The 23,770-nt window shown below is 40.7% G+C and overlaps 1 protein-coding gene across 1 annotated transcript in view; it reads right to left on the reverse strand.

Moving 5' to 3' along the window:
- Window positions 1–5,418: 5,418 nt before the first annotated feature.
- Window positions 5,419–23,770, reverse strand: part of DNER (delta/notch like EGF repeat containing) — a 110,262-nt gene continuing 91,910 nt past the window's right edge. The window contains exons 9-13 of the mRNA XM_083503667.1: window positions 19,491–19,613; window positions 17,624–17,737; window positions 13,706–13,837; window positions 10,967–11,213; window positions 5,419–9,875 (exon numbers count right to left, since the gene is read on the reverse strand). Coding sequence (XP_083359793.1) covers window positions 9,764–9,875; window positions 10,967–11,213; window positions 13,706–13,837; window positions 17,624–17,737; window positions 19,491–19,613 — 728 coding nt within the window. The 3' untranslated portion in view covers window positions 5,419–9,763. The remainder of the gene's footprint in view (window positions 9,876–10,966; window positions 11,214–13,705; window positions 13,838–17,623; window positions 17,738–19,490; window positions 19,614–23,770) is intronic.

The raw sequence follows: 23,770 nt of genomic DNA on the forward strand, positions 1-23,770 counted from the left end.
TAATGACTGCATTTTGTCAGGAGTGAAAATGGGAGAAAAACTTGTCATGTAAATCTGGAAGGGCTATCTCCGCGGGACTGTCTAGAGGTGACTATACCTCTGTGTAGCTGTCATTAAGTCACACTTTTGAATCCGTTTCATTCTGAAATTCAGGGGAACAGTATGTATTTGTTTTATTTCTAGTCCATTGAGTGTATTAAATTGAATGGGTGAAATTTCATTATGTCCCGCAACTACTGGTGAAATATGTAAGACATTTCATTGTTGTGAGCCATCTTGAGCATAGCTTAGTATGGAAAGACAGCATGCAGATAAATGATGGTGATGATGAGTGTACTGTTTAAATTGGGTCAGAGTCCTTAAAATGGAAAAGTAGCTTTCTCATGCATGAAGAACACATTGCTAAGGACTTGTGAAACGGAAGCAGAGGTGCAGCTCTCAAAACACCTAGAGACGCTCAGCCTTCTGTGTAGTTTGTACAGCACTTACATTAGGGCTGTGGAATATAACTCACAGAACCCTTGTGCTCTCTTATTTCCCATGATCATAGGCTGAGTTGCTATGGCAACCAGGTATCCCTCAGTGACCCATCTTTGTGCCAAAAGAGTTTATGTTTCAAGTATCCATTCAGCTGGAATCCTGTTTTATTCAGGAATGCCACAGGGCCTACTAATTTCTATCTTTCCCTGTGAAGTATCCTTCAGAAGCGTGAATTTGAAAGCTGACCAGAGATGCAAAATAAGCCAATTAAGGTTGTAGTCCTATTCACACTTAGGAACAAATGTCATAGAAGTTGATGCATGCATACACACACACACACACAGAGAGAGAGAGAGAGAGAGAGAGAGAGAGAGAGAGAGAGAGAGAGTGCTGTGGCAGTGATTTTTTAAAAAACAAAATTTTGCATGTTTGATATTCTGTTTATCTCCAAGCTTGTGAAGGATCCCAATCTGTATTTACAAAACGTCAAAAGAGCCCTGTCCTTTGCTGGTGTGGGGAAGGGCAAGAACCCAGGATTGTGTAAGTAATGCAAATGAGTATTAACACAGTGCTGAGATAGAGACTCACTCTAGGGGCAATGTCCAGCATGTACCTGAGTCAACAGTAGATACACAATTTGGTAACATGAAACAATGGAAATTATCCAACTATTTCCTTTCAAAGCATGAAAAATAGACAAGTGCATATTATTTGATTCTGTTTTAGTTTGTTATGTGATGCTTCTTTAATGCTACTACCATATTCTGGAGGGGCTTTAGCACAACAAAAGTGGGGCAAAAACAAACGTTTTGTGCTATAAGCAAGTTATGGGATTTCAGCAGGATATGCACTGATTGGAAATGAAGCGGTGTGACCTCTCCCAAACTTTTGCAGGCACAAACAGTATTGAAAGTGGAATCACGTATCACCATCCTTTGGCATCATGAACACAAATAATTGTGAACATACAATAAAAAGGGCAGCTGGAAGGGTCCTCAGAGTCAGTTGTATACAGAAGTTGTTTGCTTGATGCAAAATAATTTTGCGCTTAATCTTTGACACTTTAATAGTTTGCACCTTTTCTAATTTGCAGCAACAAATTGCAAAGCCTTCAAAACGATGCACTATTTATGGGGACTATTTCTAAGGAAACCTTTCCAAAATAAATGATGTGGAGTTCTCAGTGCAAGTAATTTAGCTGCAGCGAGCTGCTGGAAGACATTTTGATTGAAAGCTCAATCAACAACTAGCTCATCACAAGATTTAAATCCTGCACATGCCAAAAAGAAAAACAAACAAACAAAAACCTTCAAAACATCAGGGGTGTGTCATCTCAGTGCATGCATTAAGTATTCTGTGTGTGAAAATTAAACAAATGCTTTTGAATGGTGAAGGCAAAGCTGATAAACAGCACAGTTATTGTCGCCTTTTAAAACATCTCATCCAAGCTTTATCTTCCTCTAATAATTCATTTATCTTGTTTGGTAGGAAAGCTAAGATGTGAAAGGCTAAGACATATTTGCTAACCACCACGATTTCAGTGCTCTAACAATTTAAATAAAGAATACCGGACGAGAAGAAACCAGAAAGTCAGCCTACTGTAGCCTCAGAGTTGTGTTCCTAATTTGTAAGATGTTTTCAATTGTTTGTGCCAGATTTATTTCACGGCATGCAGCCCACAAGGTAGAGTAATCAGGACCTTGCATGTACATGCTTAAATCATTCCAGTTCTAAAAATATATCTGTGTGTGCGTGTGTGTAAATAAAGACAGCTGAAGACAAATAGCACTGGGGATACTACACCATCTGGGGGAAAGTCTTAAGAGGTTATGATTCTGCAACATGATTCGTGCTTGCTGGCTGAATCCTGCAGATGACAGAAGGCAACAAAGTTGAAAAGCTGCCATGTGTTATAAATGTTGGTGGCATACAGATGGCTGTGTCAAAAGGCACACAGGCTTGGCTGCATTAGTAATGCCTCCGATTCCTAAAGAGTACTTTGAGATATTCCACTTGGTACTAACCATTAGCCCCAACCTATGCATAACCAAGGGTTATAGTAGGATGGGCAAATCAGTGAGTTTCTGACCTGTCTCTCTTTCCATCCCGCATCTGTTTTGAATGTTTTTGCCACAATTCCGATTCATTTGCCCATTCATCTGTGTTGTTGGCATCTGTCTGTCTTGTGACAATGGAGTGTGCCTCTAGGGGTAAAGCCAAACCACCAAATGACCTTCCATGGTGTGCAAGCCAGGGCAGTGTGCATGAAGGTCCTGGGTTGTCCAGATGGAGAGATTCCCCTTTGGCCTGATGTAGCACCAACTTGGCAGCAGGAGTTGCTGGAAGGAGGCATACAAGGCACATCCAATCACCTTAGGAACTCCACTCTGGATTTGTGTAGGGTTTACTCCTTAGCCTTATCGTCTCCTGAAAATATCCCACAAGACAGCAGAGTTTTATGGCCAGAGTTTTCCTTCTCCTAAATGGCCTACCTTCCCAGGTTGATGAGCCCCATCTGCCCCTTTAATTGCATATTGCAATATGTTTTTAAGCTGCATCACAACATGTGGATCATGTCATTTTGGTTTAGAATCCACAGATATCAAATTACTCAGTTCAGGCACGTTCATTAAGCATGCTAAGCTAAGGAGAGTGAGTATGAACTACATCATCCAGCTTCTAGTAATGTGTTGTTGTTTAGTCATTTAGTCGTGTCCGACTCTTCGTGACCCCATGGACCAGAGCACGCCAGGCACTCCTGTCTTCCACTGCCTCCCGCAGTTTGGTCAAATTCATGCTGGTAGCTTCATGAACACTATCCAACCATCTCATCCTCTGTCGTCCCCTTCTCCTTGTGACCTCCATCTTTCCCAACATCAGGGTCTTTTCCAGGGAGTCTTCTCTTCTCATGAGGTGGCCAAAGTATTGGAGCCTCAGCTTCATGATCTGTCCTTCTAGTAATGTACTCAAGTTTAAAGTTTAAAATACAGCAGAAAAGTTGTCCAAATATAAACACTTATTAAACCTCACAATAATTTCATAATTAAAGTTTAAAAACTGAGCCCAGAATAGCTGCAGAAATATTTCACTTAATGTAGACCAGTAACAGGGGAACCTATGATACTCCAGATGATGTTGAGAGTACCACTTCCAGAATCCAAGACCATTGGCTAGGCTGGCTGTGTTCAACATCTGGAAGGCCACAGATTCTTCATCCTTGACGTGGCCCATCTTGATTTTTGATGTTTGCTGAGGAGGCTTTGTTCTAGCTACTTTCAAGAAAGGGCAGAGCTTCTCAGTGGAATCAGCTCCGTCTTCCTAAAGAGGTCTTGCAGGTTTCCTTTACACAGTTTCAGAAATGCATTTTAACTGAACATTCCTCATGGCTGCTATGGATGTTCTCTGTTTCTTTCTCTCCACTATTTTCTTCAGAGTTGTCTTCTTCATTCTTTCCATTTGTATTGTTTTAATATGCATGTTTCATTTTTAGTACTTTTTTTTTAATAGAAAGGCAACTTGTAGGTTGCATCAATTAACAGAACGGTTTGTCAATATGTTTTAAAAAGCATTAAGGACCACCTGTGAATGGCAGGCTGAAATGAGATTATCTTCAACAGCAGAGACAAGGCGACACAATCATGACTCAGGCATTCCACAGAAAGAGAAGATCCAATCCCAGTAAGTAATAATTTATTTTCCAGCAAACTAATGGTTTCAATCACAGGTAGGCAGAAATATGACATTTAATAGAAGCAATACTATGGGAGTAATTATTTATACTAAATTAACAATGTATGTGGCATGTTCATCAGCAGTAGATGCAGAAATTAACAGCACAGGTGAAAAGCTATTTTAGAAGGACACAATTGATTTAATTTCAGTTTCCTAACTTTGATCTTTCCAAACCTTCTCACATCACAGCTGGTGTACAGACAGGAATAGCCAAACTATATAAAGACGGTTTCAGTTATTGAGGAGGGTGGTTTATTGGGGTGTTGTTGTTGTTGTTTCCATTACATATTTTATGTTTTTATCATGTAATTTTATGTTGTGACCTGCCCTGAGATTTACAGACAAAGGGCGATATACAGATTTAATAAATAAAAGAATAAAAGAATGACACATTTCAGAAGGGTGCTTTGCATCTGTACCCTCCATTGATGCCTCTGTGTAAATGTACCTTCCTGGAGCAAGAACTTGGCAATCTTATTAATAGAGGTAGTACACTTACTTCTTCCCATAACGGGCACCTCTTTGCTTAGTTTCAGAGTGGCAATTAAGTTAAAAAAACAACAACAACTCAGGCATTTTTATTGAAGTTAATTAATGGGTAGAATGGTTGTTTCCTCCTTCTGTCTCTACTGTCTCCTTACAAGGTATCTTGTTCCTTAATTGAATATTGTGTATGTGTTTCTCTCTCTCTGTGTGTGTAATGCACACATACATCTATAATACCCCCACACACTTTGTGATGGGTTCAGGACTTGCCTTTGCAACCTGTTTATAATTCTAGGCTTCAGCCCTGGCAATGTAATAAAAACACCAACTAATAAATCCCTCAGTCGGTTACGAAGGTCCTAGGTCCTTACTTTTTTACTCTTGAATAAGTACAGTAAGCTCCCAGTCATTTTGGAAGAGGAGAAAAGATTTCAAGGGCAAACAGCTTGAGCCTGGCTATCTCTCTTGATTTAAGTGATTAATAAACACCATGTGAATTGCATATGGCAGCAGTATTAATGAATGGGGAAACGACTGAATAGAGAAGATGCAGGGCTGCCGATGATCTTCACCTAAGCTTTGTCTGTATCTTGAATGCTGAATTGCCTGCTGAACAGCTAGGTTTTAAATCATTTGGGGGAAATGTCATAATTCTATCAGCAGTCAGAACGAGCAGCTGTAATATCTGGTTTTTAAGTGACAGCCCTTTGTAAATATAGCAAGTGACAGCCCTGCAACAACCACCTTTATAAATATAGCAAGTTACTCACATATTTTGTTAAACCTAGGCAGTTCAGTTTGTAAATTTGGGGCAGAATTATCTAGAAATATAGCAAACTGATTTATTTCATCCCAGACCACTGGCCTCTCCAGCAGTTTTGTCTACTGACTGGCAGTGGCTCTCTTCAGTTTTGGACAGGGGCCTCTCCCAGCCCTTGCTGGTGTTGCCAGAGGGTGAACCTGAAAATTACTGTATGCAATACGTGTGTTCTACCAGTGAGATTCATATGAGGGCATAGGTCAGTTTAGGACATAACTATGGCTACGAAGAATTCTAAAACAAGGCAACCATTGTCACTGTGCAGCTCTCGTCCACAAAGTACTTGTGATATGGAGACTCTGAACCAGAAGTGACACATCTACAGATCAGCTGTGTGGTGCTGCCAACACAGCCTGTTCCCAGTCAGGCACCTTTTCCCCATGGTGAAAGGGGGCCGGGAAGCCGGAAGGAAAATAAGAATGCCAGCTCCAGTGCTTGCGTATTTCCTTCCATTCTGGTGGCACAGCAGAATAGGGAGGCTGCAGATTCAAGGGTTCTCCCAATGTGCCCTCAGAATGCCCCGTTTTTGTTATTGCTACACATTGGAGTATTGAGAACAGATTGGAACTGGCAGAGATTTCTGCACCTGCTTGCGAGGGAACAGTTGCTGGTACAAATTGCCCCCAAAATGCTGCATCCAGAGCATTGTGGGTGGCACAAAACATTTGAGACGGCATGTTTTCAAAAGGAAGGAAAGAACCACTGTTCTGTTCACAGGGATCTCCTAACAAATATGGCAGTGGAATTTGCCATACCCACTTGAAAAATAAAGCAACTGAACACAAATGCCCTGGCTGAGATCATGCAAGATAGAAACCATTTATTGTTTTTAAAAATTGCACTGAAGGAGATGTAGGCTTACAGTAGTAGCGGGAAACTGGTGGCCCTCCAGATGTTACTGAACTACAACTCCCATCCATCATCCCTGGCTACTGACCATGCTTCCTGGGGCCTGAGGGGAGTTCAGCAACATCGGGAGGGTCCTGGAGGGTCAAAGGCTTCCCATACCTTAATCTGGGGAACAACAGTACAAAAGAGCTGAAGGGGAATGGCAAGTATTTTTACACAAGCAGCATCAACTTCTGCAGTGAAAATGGAACTTTATGAAAATTCAGTGCAGCACTAGATCACCTGTGTCTTCGCAATGAGGGGTGTGGGTGGGTGTCCTTTGATAACCCGAAGGCTATGCTTCACATATTTTGGAGGAACATATATGAAAAGAACAAGGAAGAAGAAAGGCAGAGAGTGGGATTTCAGGGCTTGTTTGTTCTGCTACAGAATTCACAGGCTATCTGGCTGCTGTGATATCAAGCATCCTGTTCATGCTGTGAAAAGAAAAACACACAAAGCAGAAGCCACACGTTGCTTTCAGGCTCAGCAAACCAAGGGGATGAAATGGCATCGCTGTGAATGGCTTTGGGGTTCATCAAAGGGAAGTCTCAGAACATCTCTGTCCAAGGTCAGAAAGGAACAAGATGCTTTCCCACAGAATAATCACTGCTCTGTTTTTGAAGCAGAGTGGCTGCTCGGCTCAACTTCTCAAACATGGAGATGCAACAGCAGGATTAACATAAAGATTCTTGGTATTCATAGCAGAATTAAAAGCTTGGAAGCTGGGGCTACCTGGAGTTACCCAGTCCCACCGCCACTCTTTCTGTCTCATTCACACACCGCTAGCATAATTTATAAAACAAAAAAAACAGTTGGTCTCCATGGTAAAGGAAGGTTTATGAAGATATTATGAAGAGCTTCTTCATATCTACAAGGACTCTAACCTAGTTAGAGTCTAAGCTAGTTCTCATAGCTGCCTCAAGCAGGAGAGAGGGAAGAGGGCGAAGGCAATGAAGGTCTAGGGATGGAACTTTGGGCTTTGGCAGGAAAACACAAAGTGTGTTTCCCCCTATTAGTCTCAACCCTGCCCTCTGCTGACTGGAGGCATGCAAAGTTGCTTAAACCCAACAGATTTCCCAAATCCCTTTCCAGAAGGACGCTCATGCAGACTTTTTTGTGCCACACTTTCCAGGCACAGGTCCATCCACACTTTAAAGCTCCATGTCTGAGTCCGTTCTCCAGGAAAACTTGAATTTTACTGCCGAATCAGAGAAAATGGCTATCTGCAGACAACCCAATAGTTCTTGGCTCTGATTCAGAGGTATAACATGGGTTTTCGCAGGGAAAACTCCAGGACAAAAATAATAAAATAATAAAAAATGTTTAGACATGGAGCTTTAAAGAGCAGAGCTGTGCCTAGAAATATGGCACAAAGGGAAGTCTGGATGAGCCCCAAGTCTCTTGCACCAGGGAACAGGCCCAATGCTGCTTGTTTTTCCATATTAATTTCCTGTAAGCTTTGTTTTTCACTTTAGGTGAAATATGGATTGGTTTTGTTTAAAAATCCTTCCTGAAAAGCAATGAACCTCCAGCCCCCTACAACTCCCATCATCCCTATCCATTGGCCATGCTGGCTGGGGCTGATGGGAGTTGGACTCCCATCACTATCCCTGGTGTACATGATGCACTGAACTGTGGTGATAGTATTTTTTAAGTGTCACATATAGCTAGGCCCTGGAAGACAGAGTCAATGACTAGGTGAAAGCCATCACATGAACTTGATTCTGCACTCAGGTCCTCCTAATCCAACACTTTCACATTCTTTCAACCTCAGCAGACTGAAAGTGCACCGCAGAAAGTGCTGTTGCCTAGCATTCCCACGGTTCACCCTGAGAAGGTTTCATCTAATCAAGTGGCCATTGTTGATGCTGCTTATTTTCCCCTTCAGAGAGCAGGAAAGTATGAATCTGAAGCAATAAAGGCAGCAGGAGGGTGGGAACAAGCCTTCAGCTACCCCCGAGGTCTTCCATGACAAGCCTGAGCCCAACTACTTTTAATATATGAAGACGGCGAATGGTACATATATTGGTGCCCTTACAAAAAACTATGCCCACAGTTCAGCACATCCTGTACAAGGAGGAAAGCTAGACACTATGGCAGAAAATGATAGTTGTCCATCTGTAATGAATGCCTTTGAGAAGATAGGATTTGTGTCATGTGGCTGCTGTCATACAATAAGCCACACCAACCGCATCAACACCATACAAAAGCGTTCTTAGTGTCACATGTGAAAGCACTCCAAGGGTGTAAATAAAGCACAGCAGATTCTAGAAATGCCACAGCAGGTTTATATTATGGTCATGGCTCAGATTCAAGGGCACTCCTCCGAAAGTGGTTAAAAGAACTCCATCCTTTAACATCAGCTGAAGGCAAAACAAGATCAGCTGCACCTTGAATTGATCACATTTATTCAATATTCTTCAAAATAAGCAAGAATTTTGTAGCACATCAGCAATCAAATAGAGCCACAAAAACACGCACATGTATAAATAAGATACACTATGTGAAATGCACAATATTGAAACAAAAATAATACTGTACAGTAACAACATTTGAGAGACAAACAGTTCAAATTAGGGTTTGCTTACTCGCACTGTAAAAAACTTGACTTTTTAAAGAAAAATATAGATCCAATATAAAGGCCTGATCCTGAACACTGTGAAATCAATGGAAATTATATCATCCGCTCACTTCAAAGGCAGCAGGATCAATCCTTTGTTTGCCTTAATAGGCACTTCAATTGATCGTTTTTACAAAGCTTACCTTGAATACTATTACAAAAAATGACAAACATCAACTCAAGAGAATGTTTCAGCAAAAGTTTCAGGAACATAATGCAGAAATAGGTTAGTTATCCATGCACAAAACAGGGAGAAAGCTAATTCATTCAGTTTAAGAATAATATTTTTTACTAGATTCCTTTTCACAAACACAAACATTTTAGACTTCATTTTTTTCCAGTAATGGATATATCAAGTTTTACATTTTTCCTAAGTCTACTGAGAATGCTGGCACTGTTATGTCATTGCTTAACATATTGCATTCTGTCTGTAATAACCACAGAGGTTCATCATCTGAGTTTGGTAAAAGCACACACTATTGTTAAGATTAGAGTTTTCTAAAGCTGAAAGTACATTAAAAGGAAAACCATGAACTTCACAAATTCAGTTTTAAAATATTTTTCCCCAACTAAAAGCTGCAGAAAACTTGTTCTTAAATAATCTACAGAAAATTCTGGAGCCGCTAAACATTTTAAATTTCTTACACTTTCTTCGTCTTAAAAATATTTGAATTAATTCGGTAGCCCATCCTTTTGAAAAATAATCCAAAAAAGAAGAAAAGACCTGAAGTAGATTACAAATCTTTTGTTTTAATCAGTGTGACCAAGGGTTTGTCGTCAGGACTGTAGTCTTCATAAGCAATTGGAGTTGCATCATACATCGCAGGTCGAGATTTCTTTCCAAACCTAACCCCACCGCAAAAAAAGGAAAAGAAGGATTTAGTGGAATTGCAGATTGGTTGAACATTTACACTTGTAGCAGTAACCCACTGTCCCAAGAGAATATCAAAGAAACGTCAAGCTTCATTTGAAATATGTAGTCAAGTGCCAAGCATTCATGAAATAAGGACCTAAATCTAGTGAACTGGTAGAATGCAAACTTAGGCAATCAGCAGAACCACCAGGTGGTGACGTTTTTCCTAGATGGTAACACTTCTGGTCACAGGTAGGACTGGGAATTACTGAATGTCTGAATACCCTTCTTTTAGTCCCTATGCATACAAAAAAAAGTACCACATTTTTTGCTCAATAAGACTCACTTTTTCCCTCCTAAAAAGTAAGGGGAAATGTGTGTGCATCTTATGGAGCGAATGCAGGCTGCGCAGCTATCCCAGAAGCCAGAACAGCAAGAGGGATCGCTGCTTTCACTGCGCAGTGATCCCTCTTGCTGTTCTGGCTTCTGAGATTAAAAATATTTTTTTTCTTGTTTTCCTCCTCCAAAAACTAGGTGCGTCTTATAGAACGAAAAATACGGTACATTAAAGATGAGGTTTCAGCTTCGCCTGCTCCCTGGTAAGGCATTTTCCTATGGATAGGGGGGCAATCCTTCTTTGTGGGAGACCATTCTAATGCACAACTCTCCACCTGCAGTCTGATATGGTACAATCCAGGACAGGTTTTGCTATTAGGCTACTGTTGACTATATAAACTAAGGTTACTAGACGTCCCTGTTTCCCAGGGACAGTCCCCGGATTTACAAATCAGTCCCCATACAAAATCCTTTGAAGTTGAAAAGTGTCCCCGGATTATTTGAAAAAAATCTGGTAACCTTCCTATAAACTGGCAACATACAGCTAAGCTCCTATGTTCCTACATTGCAAGAAGGAAGGAAGGAAGGAAGGAAGGAAGGAAGGAAGGAAGGAAGGAAGGAAGGAAGGAAACTGGCACAGCGGAAGCAGTGCTGCATGCAACAAACACAGGTCAGATTGGAAATCAATGGCTTATTACATCTCTAGGTTACAACCAGGCCTGTATTTCCCCCTTTACTCCAAACCAACCTGGCATGCCTGATGGAGGCAATAGCACTGCTGAATTCACTGTCAATGCTCCTGCAATTGTAGAATTCCTCGTACGCTGGCCTGGATGAGCCTTGATATTCAATCCGGCTGATGCGACAAATCCCCACAATTAGGATGATCAGCATCAGGACAAACGCAACGCATAGGGCTCCGATTATGATGTAGAGAGAGTGCCGCGGCATGTTTGTCAGGCTCTCTGCCATGTGCCCAGACTTCCACTGCAAATCTAAAAGCAAGGAATATAATGGACATTGTTGATGAATTGTACAGTAAGCGGGTAATGGCACATTCACTCCCACCATATATATTTGTACTTTTAATGGAGTTGCATGAAGATTGAAGTTAGGTGTGAAACTATTGCAAAACAGATCCTTTCTACCATTAACCCCACACTTGATTCCCACTGCCAATGGTTATTCCTGACAGAGCAGACACAGAAAGGTGCAGAGATACAGAAGCAATGTGCCTGCCTCTTTTAACTCGCTGGTAGCAGAGGCAGAACTGGAAGTTGAAGGAAAATTAGCTTCCCTTCCAGCTGGCCACAAAAGATTTCATTTTCAAAAGTTCCTTCTGCCTCTGCCTCCAAGTGTTTCCTGTATTCTCTACTGATCAAGAAAGATGGCACTTCCTTCATTTTGCATTTCACATGCTCAAACGTTTGTATTTGCTGCCAATCCTGAGAGGTTTCTAGCTGATTTTCCTTCCACAGTCGGAAATTTCAGTCACCCCTCCAAGTTAAACCTTTTGTCTTCTATTCCAAAAGATAATGAAGGTGTTTTGGGTGTCAAAACATGCTGACAACAGTTCTAGGTTTCCAAACAGATGTTAATTATATAGCAATCACCCCCCCCATATAACTTTTTTCCTGACTCCCTTACGCATCCATTGAAAGTTAATATTCGCCTTTACTATGCTCTTCCATTGGCCTGCTGTAGCTTTGTTTTATATCAAACCATGCACTAAATTATTCCCAATGTTTCAATGTAACGACGTGTATCTGGAATACCCAGGCCTCACCTGGGATACTCATGGATTCTTTCCTTGCCAAAGAAAAGTATCTTTTGCAATTATGCCACCACCACTTTGGCACTAACAAATTCTGAAATACAAATAAAACCCTGAAGAGCACGTTAATTTTTATAATACTTATTCTCCCAAGCAGTGAACTGGAAGCACTCTCCCATCTCTTGGTTTTGCATTTGTTTCTGTAAAGTATCAATCTTACACGAGTCTTGCAAGCCCAAATGTTTAACACTAGAATGGCATCTTATATTTTTAAACCAGTTCCCACCCTAAATTTTATCGACATTTGTTTAGTTTATGTGATTTGTTATTAGCTCATACTGTCCATTACATTAAGGTTACCAGATTTTTTTTCAATGAATCTGGGAACACTTTTCAACTTCAATGGATTTTGTATGGGGACTGATTTGTAAATCCGGGGACTGTCCCCAGGAAACGGGGATGTCTGGTAACCTTAAATTACATTAATCCATAAAGAGGTCCCATGCTATCCTTTGGTACAAGTCAATGGTTTCCTCTGTTTTTGGGTCCCTCAGGACGGTGAACACATTTCCTTAATCCAGGGATGAGGAACCTGTGCTAGGCTACAACTCCCAACATCTCTGGCTGGGGCTGATGGAAAGCTGGAGTTCACCAACATCTGGAGGGCCACAAGTTCCCCATTCCTGGCACAGATGTGGGTATCTTCAAACAAGCATAAATTGAATTATATTTTGCTCAAATCTCACTTGTTCTTTCTGTGTGTCAGAACTAAGGTGACAGCTTGGTGCTAGGAGTGCTATATTCCACCATTGTTCATAACCTGCGCCTGCAGCCAAGCTCCTTTACAATTCTGGAATCAAAGTATCATTCTGAGATATTTGTTATCATACCACATAATCGACAGCAAGTAATAAAAGCATATGGTTCCAACAATCTAGGCCTTTCATAGAAAGCCATTAAATTACATATTATTATAATAATATGTAGGCACTGCATGGAATGCATTTCTAAAGGATTACTGCATGTCTCAGGATATTAAATCCATCTGCCAGACAGCCTATTGTCTACCACCTAAAGAGGCTGTCACTCACACATGGATTGTTCCCCCAATTAAGTATGCATGCCTATTTTAGTCATTACTATTTTCTCCTTTCAGCAGACCTTATGCCTTTATTTTATTTATTTTATTTAGCATCCTGTTTTTCAACTAAAATAAAAAATATCCTCTTGATTACTTCCAGTACATATTAAAATAATGGCTTGTATTCTAAGATAGTTAATGCTGTAATCCTATATGCTCTTACGTGGGAGTAAATCCCACTGAATTTAATAGGACCCACTTTGAACAGACATGCACAGGATTATGGTGTTGAGGAAATTGATAGAATGGAAGTTTCCCATTCCTTCATTCTTCTTTCAGTCACCTGTGAACCCTGAAGATCTTTTGGAGGGTTATAGGGCTTTCCAGAGTAATGTGGAATAGGTGTACGGGCTGCTTCAGGGAGGAGCAGATGTGGAGAATACTTTTGTTCTGTTAACTGCTTTAACTTACCTTAGGACCCAAGCCAATATAATTCAAAAATTGCAAAAACCTGCAAAGGCCATTTGACCAGAGACTATATTGGAAAAGAAAATAATTAACATGTCCTGTGGTGAACAGTGACCATCTTAGACTTGGTTAATTAATAAAACCAAATGGTAATAAATACTTACGTATTTCGCAATTTGCCCCAACCCATCCACGTGGACAATGGCAAGTATACCCATTGGGTTGGTCTATGCACATTCCACCATGATGACAGGGGTTACTCTCACAGTCATTTATATTAATGTCACACTCTTCACCTTAAAACAAGGAAGGAAATATAGTTATGTGTTGCAGATATGAAAGCAAAATGGAATGCCTTCATCCCTTTCGACTGCAGACACGCAATAATCAACATGTTAGTGTAACTTACTCTCAAAAGATTAATTTAAGCAGTCATATTATCTATGATACAACAGATAATGGGCTCTTTGTAAGGAGAAAATTACATTTTTCTGCAAGGAGTTCTTAACTGCAACCACACTCACTGCATGCTACTTATTATTAAAACAATGGAATGAGGTCTCTTCAGGGTTGCACAGGAATGAACAGTATTTAAAAAGCAATCAAAACACAGACTGATGCAGGGCAGCAATCAAACTTCAGCAATAAGTGGCTGGAATATACAATGGAATTAGATCATTGCAATCACATGAATCAAATAAATGTCTTGCTTTGCTACTGGAACTCTGAACATGGAGTTGAAGATGCTCATGTTTTCTTAAGATCAGAAACACCTGGGACTTCAAAAATGCTCTTACACGTCTATAGAATAAAATCCTAGAGAAATAATATCTAACAAGTAGGGCCACTTTAAAGCTAGTGATCCCTGGGGGAAGTATGAACTAGTAGTGGGTAAACACTTTGTTTACTCTTGCTTTTATGAAAACACTATTTGATACTATAGACTTCTTAGTGATGAAAAACAGGGCTGTTAAAAAAAGGAAAGTATCAGACTCATGGGGTGACTTAGGAAGAAGGGGTGAAGTGTGGGGCTTCTATCTGCAGAAACAATTTAAGCACCGAAGGGCTAGAGTAATTGGGAACTCACAATGGGGCATGGGATATTTGACCTTTAAAGGATGTCCAGCTTGTCACTTGTAAGGAAAAGAAAAGGTTTTGCAAAAAGCAATGCAGAAGAGAGGTATTCCACACTTCTCTTTGGGTTTTGCATGCAATGTCTTCATTCATTTTTGGGTTTTGAATGTAATGCCCCAGCTGTCCTTGACAGCCTATCTTTATATACCACTCTTTGTGCAGCAGAATACATTTCTGGCCCCCAAACCACTTCTGGAGAATAAATTGGCTTGCAAGAATCCCAAAGCTGGCTATCCCTTCAAGGCATTCATACAACTATCAGAAAAAGCAAGGAGAGTGAAATGTCTTCACTTTACTGGAATAATAATAATAACAATAATTTATTATTTATACCCCGCCTATCTGGCTGAGTTTCCCTAGCCACTCTGGGCAGCTCCCAATCAAGTATTAAAAACAATACAGTGTTAAATATTAAAAACTTCCCTGAACAGGGCTGCTTTCAGGTGTCTTTTAAAGATAGGATAGCTACTTATTTCCTTCACATCTGAAGAGAAGGTGTTCCACAGGGTGGGTGCCACTACCGAGAAGGCCCTCTGTCTGGTTCCCTGTAACCTTACTTCTCGCAATGAGGGAAACCAGTACAGATTACATGACGCTAACCGGGTTAATTTAGCACCATTCAATTAGCATGCTGCCTTTTCAAATATTGTTTTCAAATGCCATACTGTTTCAGAAAGATATTGATTAAGTAATGGTTTAGCAGCTGTTTACCTTGCCAAGTTCTAATTAGCTACACATTTTACTTCTGAAAGTCGCAATATCAAATCACTTCTAACCAATATTAACAGGTCTTCTGTCAAAGCTAAATTCAACAGCACCCAAATTAATTGGGGCATACTCTCTTGCTATACATTCGTGCTCACAAGATTATCTTAAACTGCTTGCCTACTAAATGGACCATTTTCAAAGCTCTCTTTTAACTCATGTTCACCTTCTCATTCCCTCTTGGATGAGTCTATCCCAAGTCTCTTTCAGCAAATTCTCCCCCACTAATGGCAGGAATGCCGTCCTGTAAAAGTAACAGAGGGATTCTGAGAAACCTGTTTCTCTTGCTTTGTTACTGATATTGTGAAAAACACGCAAGGCCACTAATCTAATGTAAAATTTATGGATTAAGACAGGATTGCAAGAATAAATGGCTAAAAAGAGCTATTCCGCTGTGGAAAATATTCTATTTTATCATGCTTTAGATACTTGTGAACAAATGAGAACATTTGCAGTATACATTAAGACTCCCTATTTTGTAGTAAGAGATCATGGAATGTGTTTTCTAGACATAGAGCATTTCTAATTCATTGTAGTGATAACAGAATCATAGTATGGCATTTATTCCAGATTGCAGTAGTGTTATACATTTTTCACCTTGAATGAAGGGGATACAGCCTGCAAGGGAGATATAATATATGAGAAACAAACTGTGTTAAGTGGTGCATTATATATGTGGTCTTAAAATTAGAATGAATCCATGGCATTATCCTCCCCCATCCTCTTCCATATGATTCCTGTATCTGTTTCAAATCCTGCAGATCTTGTTCTCAGCTTGCTACAGTGCAGAGCTGGAACTTGCTATCTTATCATACATTGGTCCTTACCTTTGTTTTTTTAAATTAAGTGCATATTAAAAGGAAGCCTGAAGTAGAGAAAAAACAACAGCAACCTGTAAACTGTTTGAAATGCGTAGTCTCTGTTAGGTTGTCATCAATCAGCATATACATTTCAGCAGTCGGTTTTCAGACACTACTTTCCGGGCTTGAGCTAAGGAAATAGTACAGCAGCTCTGTGAACTCAGGTCATGCTTTAGGGCACCTGATCTTAATATGTCTTTCTAGCTGGAAAGAGATTCACACACTGCGGAACAGCAATAGCCAGCACCTCAAGCTTCACAGGCTCCTCGTGATCAAGCTGTTGAGAGTCTGAAGAAGCCTCTCTTTTCACCAACATGGCCAGGGAGATATAAGAAACCCTCTCCTGCTGTTCAAGTTTCAAGATGTTGATTGTCATTTCTGCCTCCATGAAATGATTACTGGTCCCAGCAGCTTCCAGGGCAGGGTTTTTTCCCCAGATGGAACTCAGTTACAGCACCTTTCAGGTGGACGGGCACCATTTGCCATTATAAGAGAACGAGGGAGGTTTTCATGGTGAGTTCTGGCACCTCTTTTTCTAGAAAAATAGCACTGTTCCAGGGTATATTTCTATTACCTGAAGCACAGGTGAGCTACCAGCAGCCACGACAAACACCTCCTGAAGCTGCCACATTCTTCCATACTACCCAGACGTCCTCCCTTCCTTGTTCATTTCCTCCATCCCCACCCCCAGTTTTTAAATGTATTTTGTGTTTTTATATTCTGGTTTTACTCTGTCAACTGCCCTGAGACCTGCGGGTATATAAATTCAATAAATAAAAATAACCATTCTACTCCCCTCCCCCTTTCTATGTAATTTCAGAACAAACTGGAAGGGCAACTGTTTTATTAGCTAAAAATAAATTTACGCTTTCATTCTGGGTTAGTTTATTTCAATTTGTCTTTATTCAGGAGTTGTTAGTCCAGAATATTTGTCTGTGGCTCCACCCAACATTGGTTCTGGCTCTGCCTACCACCAGAACGCAGCCCCTGACAGCTCATCCCTGAAGAATGCAGCCCTCGATGGGGGGAAAGGGGACAGGCACTTAAGCCTGCAAGCCTAGGAAGAAAGACATGTATAAAGAGAGCCAGGTTCATTTGTATAGAACACCTTCTCTGCTTCTCCTGCTTTGTCAGAAAGGCAATGAATATCATTAGTGATAATTATTTATTTTTAAAAAAAGTGGAGTAAAATATCTGGTATCTAAACTGGGCATCAGCAGAATAAGATGAAAAGCAGGTGCAAATGCATTCAGTTGACATTTGTCTTCTTCTGTATAGTCTGATTAATAATTATGCATATTATGTAATTTCAAAGTAACTTGCCTGTAAATCCAGGTGCACAGATACACGTAGCATTTAGCCCTTCACTGTCACAAGTACCACCATTCTGGCAGCTGATGTTAACACAAGGATCTTTGTATAATTCACAGTGCCTTCCTGGGAATATTAAGTGATAATAGATGATGTTAGAATTGTACATTGTTTAAGGGCTGGAGCAGGTGGAAGCAGAATATAAAGAATACTAGCAGCCTCATACTCAGCGTTGCTTGGGAATTCTAAGGAAACAAAATGGCAGCCAAGTCCTATAATTTTAACCTGATTATTAGAAGATGGGATATACAAAAAAAAAAAAGAGAGGAAATTTCATTGGCGCCAAGTAATTAATTTGTATCCTGAAACACCACCCTGGGATCTCTGGATAAAGACTGGCATCAAAATTGAATAAATAATAATAACCCATTCCCTACCGACAGTTTTGAGCCATTTTGAAGGTGTGGTGAGTAGTGCCCCTCATTTCTTCATAATTGATGATGTTCAATGCAAGGTAAACAAAGCATTGGCTACCCATGAACTAAATCTGGATGGGACCACTGAACCTTTTTGTACTGCCAAGGCCTGTTCATAGCCTTGTAGACCCTTCTCAGAGCTTAATAAAGGGTTAGCTAAAAGTCAAGACAAATGGAGGTGGTCTGTACAGATACCTTGATCTAGCTAAAACACTCAGCACCTAAACCTTGTTATAGGATACATGAACCTGGTACCGGCAACCCACAGGAGAATGATATTTACTTTGATATCCCCATGAGCACGACCAACAGTTCTTTAATAAATACATGTACAAGTACTGCAAGCATCTATTGGATACTCACTGTGACTTCATGGATAACACACCCTCCCTCCTCAAGGTTGTTGTTCTTTTTTCATGGGTATAAGATATGTGCATACATATGTATATCCTCTTTTTATCATGCTGCCCCTGAATAACAATGTTAACCACTCCAACCATTTCTTTTTTCAATATATATTTTAATAGCATGCCTTGCTTCTTCTGCGCCTTTGAATAACCAATTAACTCTTTCCATTTGGAGTAAAATTCTCTAGCTCTGACAAGAATTTTTGTTGGATATCACGACTTCACTGACTTTTACAAAATGAGGTTGGGTGGCTATAATTGGGAGAAAAAGCTTTTTTCCCCCTGAAGCAAGATAGTTCTCTGTGTCCTATTGCTAGTTTTAGCATAGTGCAAGGGGGGGAAATGTAGATCCAAAGTAAGATTCAGCTGCACTTTTCAGAGATGTCAGAAAAGTAGCATGTCACACTACAGGTGAGCTTCATATTGTTGGTTCCAAAAGGCTTGCCTCAAAGATAATGAAACTTAAATGATGCAGATCACGTTTATTAGGCAGATTTACAGTAACCCCACCTATGTTAAAGCAAAGCATCTCTTACCCTCATATTCTTTTGGCTCGGGTGGTGGTTAGGCATTGGAATATGTTTGTGTATTGGAGGGCAGGGTCTGGCCATCGCCTACCCCTCCACTTCATGGGTATTCCAGTAAAGGAATCCGGCCGGTTGTGGATCCTGCCTGACGCCCTTGCTGGTGGCTAGGGCCATGGCACGACCCCTGGTGACATCAGGGGGAGCTTTCAGTTGTATTTGCATCAACAGGCTCCTCCCACTGGTGGTTAACCCTTGGTAGACTCACCCCTCCCTGAGGGGGTGGAGTCACGCTCTGTTGTTTTATCCAATGCCTAAGCCAATACCTCTCACATGCTGTAATCAATAAAGTTGTGGCCTTTTTTTAGCCCATTAACCTAATATACTGTGTCCATGTGTCTTTTTTATCCCCGAGCGGGTGGAGGGTCCTTGAATCATAACCCCACCTATGTTAAAGCAAAGCATGTCTTACCTTCATATTCAGCAAGACATACACAGTCGTAGCTATTGACAAGGTCTCTGCAGGTAGCTCCATTCTGACAGGGGGCTGAAAGGCACTCATTATATTCCTCCTCACAATAGAGTCCGTGGTAACCTGAAAACATGTAACAAAGAAAACACAACATAGCCTGAAAATGTGTCTCAGCATATGGCAAAAGCTTCACAATCGTGGATGGGACAGAGATGACTAGTAGCTGAAAATAACAATGTGAGGATGCACCTTTAAAGCTATTTTGTCACATAATGTACATGAAAGAATTTGGAGCTCAGTTTATGCTGGAATCAAGACCTCCTTATACATTTCATACGTTGAACAATCAGAAACACAAGGCAGCCAAATGACCTCATTAGAAATCTAAGCAAGCCAGGAGCACGACAGAAGTACTGAAGCGAATGGACTGTATTTTCAGAATTCATTTTTTGCACGGCTGTAGATCACATTTATTAGGTGGGTTTACTGGGCTAAAACGAGCAGAAATCTTGGTGATGTATAATGCCACTTTATATAATGAAACTAGATCTCGCTCCAGCACAACTCTGAAGTGTAACTCAAATAGCAAACTGCAGGATGTAGAGTAGCTGTCAATTGTCTGAAGTGGGTAAAGATATGGCAGTCTGAAGACAGAGAAGCATACTTGGTTGATTCAAGCTGGTAAAACAAGGACGGAACACCATTTCACATGTAAATGAACGGTAAGTGCTACCAATCTGCCCAGCAAAATTTTGGCACAGCTTACATTGTGCCCTTTTATTATTAAACAAAGCAACAGTTTCATAGAATACAGCATGGATTAAGCATTATCAGTTATTCTACTGTGTTCTACAGAGCTGCAGTCCGATGCATATGTAAATAAATGAGGAATTATGTATTCTTTACTTCTACTGCTATGCTTCTAGCAAACTTTTATTATACATGGAAGCCACTGAGTAATCACTGCAGCTGCCCCACCTTCATTTAACTGCATCAGATTAGCATACAATATCCTTTTAAGCCTTATTCGTTCAAATAATTTGCTTTATTTGTCATTGTTTTTTTATTCCAGTCTTTGCCTGTTCAGACTAAAACCTATTTCCTTTCGATTTGCTTGCTTGAAGTTGGAATTGATACTATTGAAAGAGCAGAACAGGCTTTTCTAGAAATTGTTTTCATTTTAATGTTATTTTTTTACTATCTTGTTCTCATTTCCACTGAGGAAAATATGAATGGGGCGGCCCATTTATTTAATTAAAAAAATAAACAGCAGCACAGGCTTTTTCACTGTGTGAAAGCTCAAGTAAAACTTTGAATGGCAAACATGCTCTGTGAACGCTGTATATATTACTCAAGAGAAAACCAAGTGAGTTTTTTTAGGGATCTGGTCAAATAATAAGCAAGACTTAGTCATACTCAAGAGCAAACCTATTGAAATTGGTCATTAATCATAACTAATTGACTCCCAGTGGGTTTACTCCAAGTATGACTGCGGCTGGATCCAGCCCTTTGTGCCATAGAAACAAAAGGCTTACTCATTTCACTAGAGACCTGAAATCAATTGGATTTCACATGATTTCATGTCCTCATAAGGGATAAACTGCCATTACTTTGTGGCCATTCTTTAATAAGACACAGTGGAGCAGGCACTAGAAAACTGCCATATGCAGGCTTAACCTGAATTCTTATATATAAAATAAAACAACAGCAAGAAAATGCTATTGTGAATAAACTCATGTAACTCTCAATATATGCATACCTCTGAATTATATGTGACTGAAAAAGTCCCCCCCCCTTCCCCCAAACAGCCTTGGCTGTGAGGAAACACTCTGATTTACATGTTAAATTAATGACTTGTTTTACAAATGAGTATCAACCTGTTCTATAGAGCAACCAGTTGAAGACTGCAAGTCTGTGGTGAAAATACCATTTTTCTCCACTAGAGGGTGGCTTCCACCTACCACACTTCTTAAATTTCAAGAAGGGAGGACACCGCATTTTCATTTGGCTAGTTAGAAAAATGTCAATTCCACCTCTCCTGATGTCAGCCGGAAAAAATGCTATTTATAAGAATAAGATGAAGCCCTATAAAGGCAAAGGAGAGTCTTCTCCCGTGTACAAGTCACCTCTAAATTAACAAACAAAAAGTTTTTATATTCTGTAACTTTCTTTTTTAAATGCAAGTTCGGAATAGGTTTTTAACACACAAATGAAACGACCAATTTCCTTCTCTGCATACCAGCTGCCAGGAAAACCAGTTATGCTATGAGCGAGGGTAACTAACCCATTAACCAGAGGCCTTGGAAAAGCTGAGAAAGTGGTGATGGAGAATACAATGGTCCTGATCTAACAACCAGAGGCCTTGGAAAAAGTGAGAAAGTGATGCACCCTCCAGTTATGGACGTGATACTAGGAGAGAGGACTTATATACAGGGGTTGATGATTCTCACGTGATATGCCAAATTAATAAATAACCAGGTATAAAATGCACAAGGGACCCAGGTGGCGCTGTGGGTTAAACCACAGAGCCTAGGACTTGCTGATCAGAAGGTCGGCAGTTCGAATCCCCGTAACCGGGTGAGCTCCCATTGCTCGGTCCCTGCTCCTGCCAACCTAGCTGGTCGAAAGCACGTCAAAGTGCAAGCAGATAAATAGGTACCGCTCCGGTGGGAAGGTAAACGGCGTTTCCGTGCGCTGCTCTGGTTCGCCAGAAAGCAGCTTAGTCATGCTGGCCACATGACCCGGAAGCTGTACGCCAGCTCCCTCGGCCAATAAAGCGAGCCGAGTGCTGCAACCCCCAAGTCAGCCACGACTGGACCTAATGTAAAATGCACTTTCGGGTATAAAATGCAACTGTCTTTGGGGGAGGGGGTTGCCAGTACAGAAACATTTGCAAGCAGGAAAGGATGGATCCAAAGAGACACTGTTCTTACTTTTAATCAAGTGTGAAAAAAGGGAACAGAAGTGCATCCACTGGCCGGGTCTTCACAGTGGAATATGTGAAACGGGTCCTGTGTGCAGTTGTATATAGTGTAACAGCCTGATCACAGAGGGGGTTCACACCACATGGAAGGACTTGTGCACAAACAGCTGTGTATGCGTACAGAGAATGAATGAGCTGAGCCAGTGAACCCATTTCCCATTTCATTCGGTTCAACGAACACACACACACACAACTGGAAATGAAAACAGGGTTAATGTCTCCTAATATGGATCCCCTTCACCTTCGTCTTGTTCATCTCACTTCCTTTCCGTGAATTATCGCAGTTTAGTGCTTTCAGGCAACACATTAATTCAGAAGCATGAGTGGCCTGATCACTATTCGGAACGACCAACATTCTGCCTCCAACCAACGTTGAGCTAACCACCTGTAAAAATTCATACATCAGCTTTTTTCATGCATCTCATCTTACGATCCCTGAAAGCCCTGCCAAAATATGAATCCCATTTTCAGACTTGCAAAATATATTTCATTTGTGAAAAGTGCTACATAGCTAAATATTACCAATTCCACCCCGTAATGAATACATAATAATTAGGCAAATATGCAGAAGTCAGCATGGCCTGCAAACCTTGCAAGTTTACCTGCATATTTGGTACCATAGGTGTGGTGGCTTGAGGCACATCTCTCCATGTGAATAATTCCACAAGGCCATCTGCAAAATGCCGTGAGCATTTAACTATTTATGTGGAAGAGCTGCAGCTCAGTGGTACAGCATCTGCTTTTCATGTAGAAGGGTCCCAGAAACCCTGTTCCATGTTCAGGAACAAGAGGCTGGAGTCCTTTGTCATTGTCACAAAAGGGTGACATCAAGCAGCGGAAACCATGTCACATGTTTTACGTTCATCACCAGACTTTGGTTTAAAATTAATGACTGTCCGGGAGTACAGCCTGCTGGACCAGGATTTTAGCTGCAGTACTGAGTCCCTGATTGCCAGCTCTCAAATACTGATGTCATCACTGGCAGAACAGAATCACATGTAAGACATGTTTCGGAAAGACTGCCTCTCATTGCCCCTGCCAACCTCTGAACATAATTTCAATAGAGCTTCTTAAAAGGATTGCAGACATCTTTGCAAATCAAGCACGTGCTAAGTGTTTCTTAGCAAGTGGTTATCTGAGTATTTGAATATGCATAAGAGGGAAGCCTACAAAGGGGGGGGGGGGAACAATGCACAGGCCTCTTTGACAGTGGCATCTTTGCAGTAAAAAAAGAGGAAATGACCTCGTGAATTTGCCTTTCTGCTTTTTCTCCTCTTTTTCCAAACAATGGAGCTTT

The sequence above is a fragment of the Podarcis liolepis genome, assembly GCF_965112155.1.
Source record: "Podarcis liolepis genome assembly, chromosome: 5".
NCBI classification, from domain to species: Eukaryota; Metazoa; Chordata; class Lepidosauria; order Squamata; family Lacertidae; genus Podarcis; species Podarcis liolepis.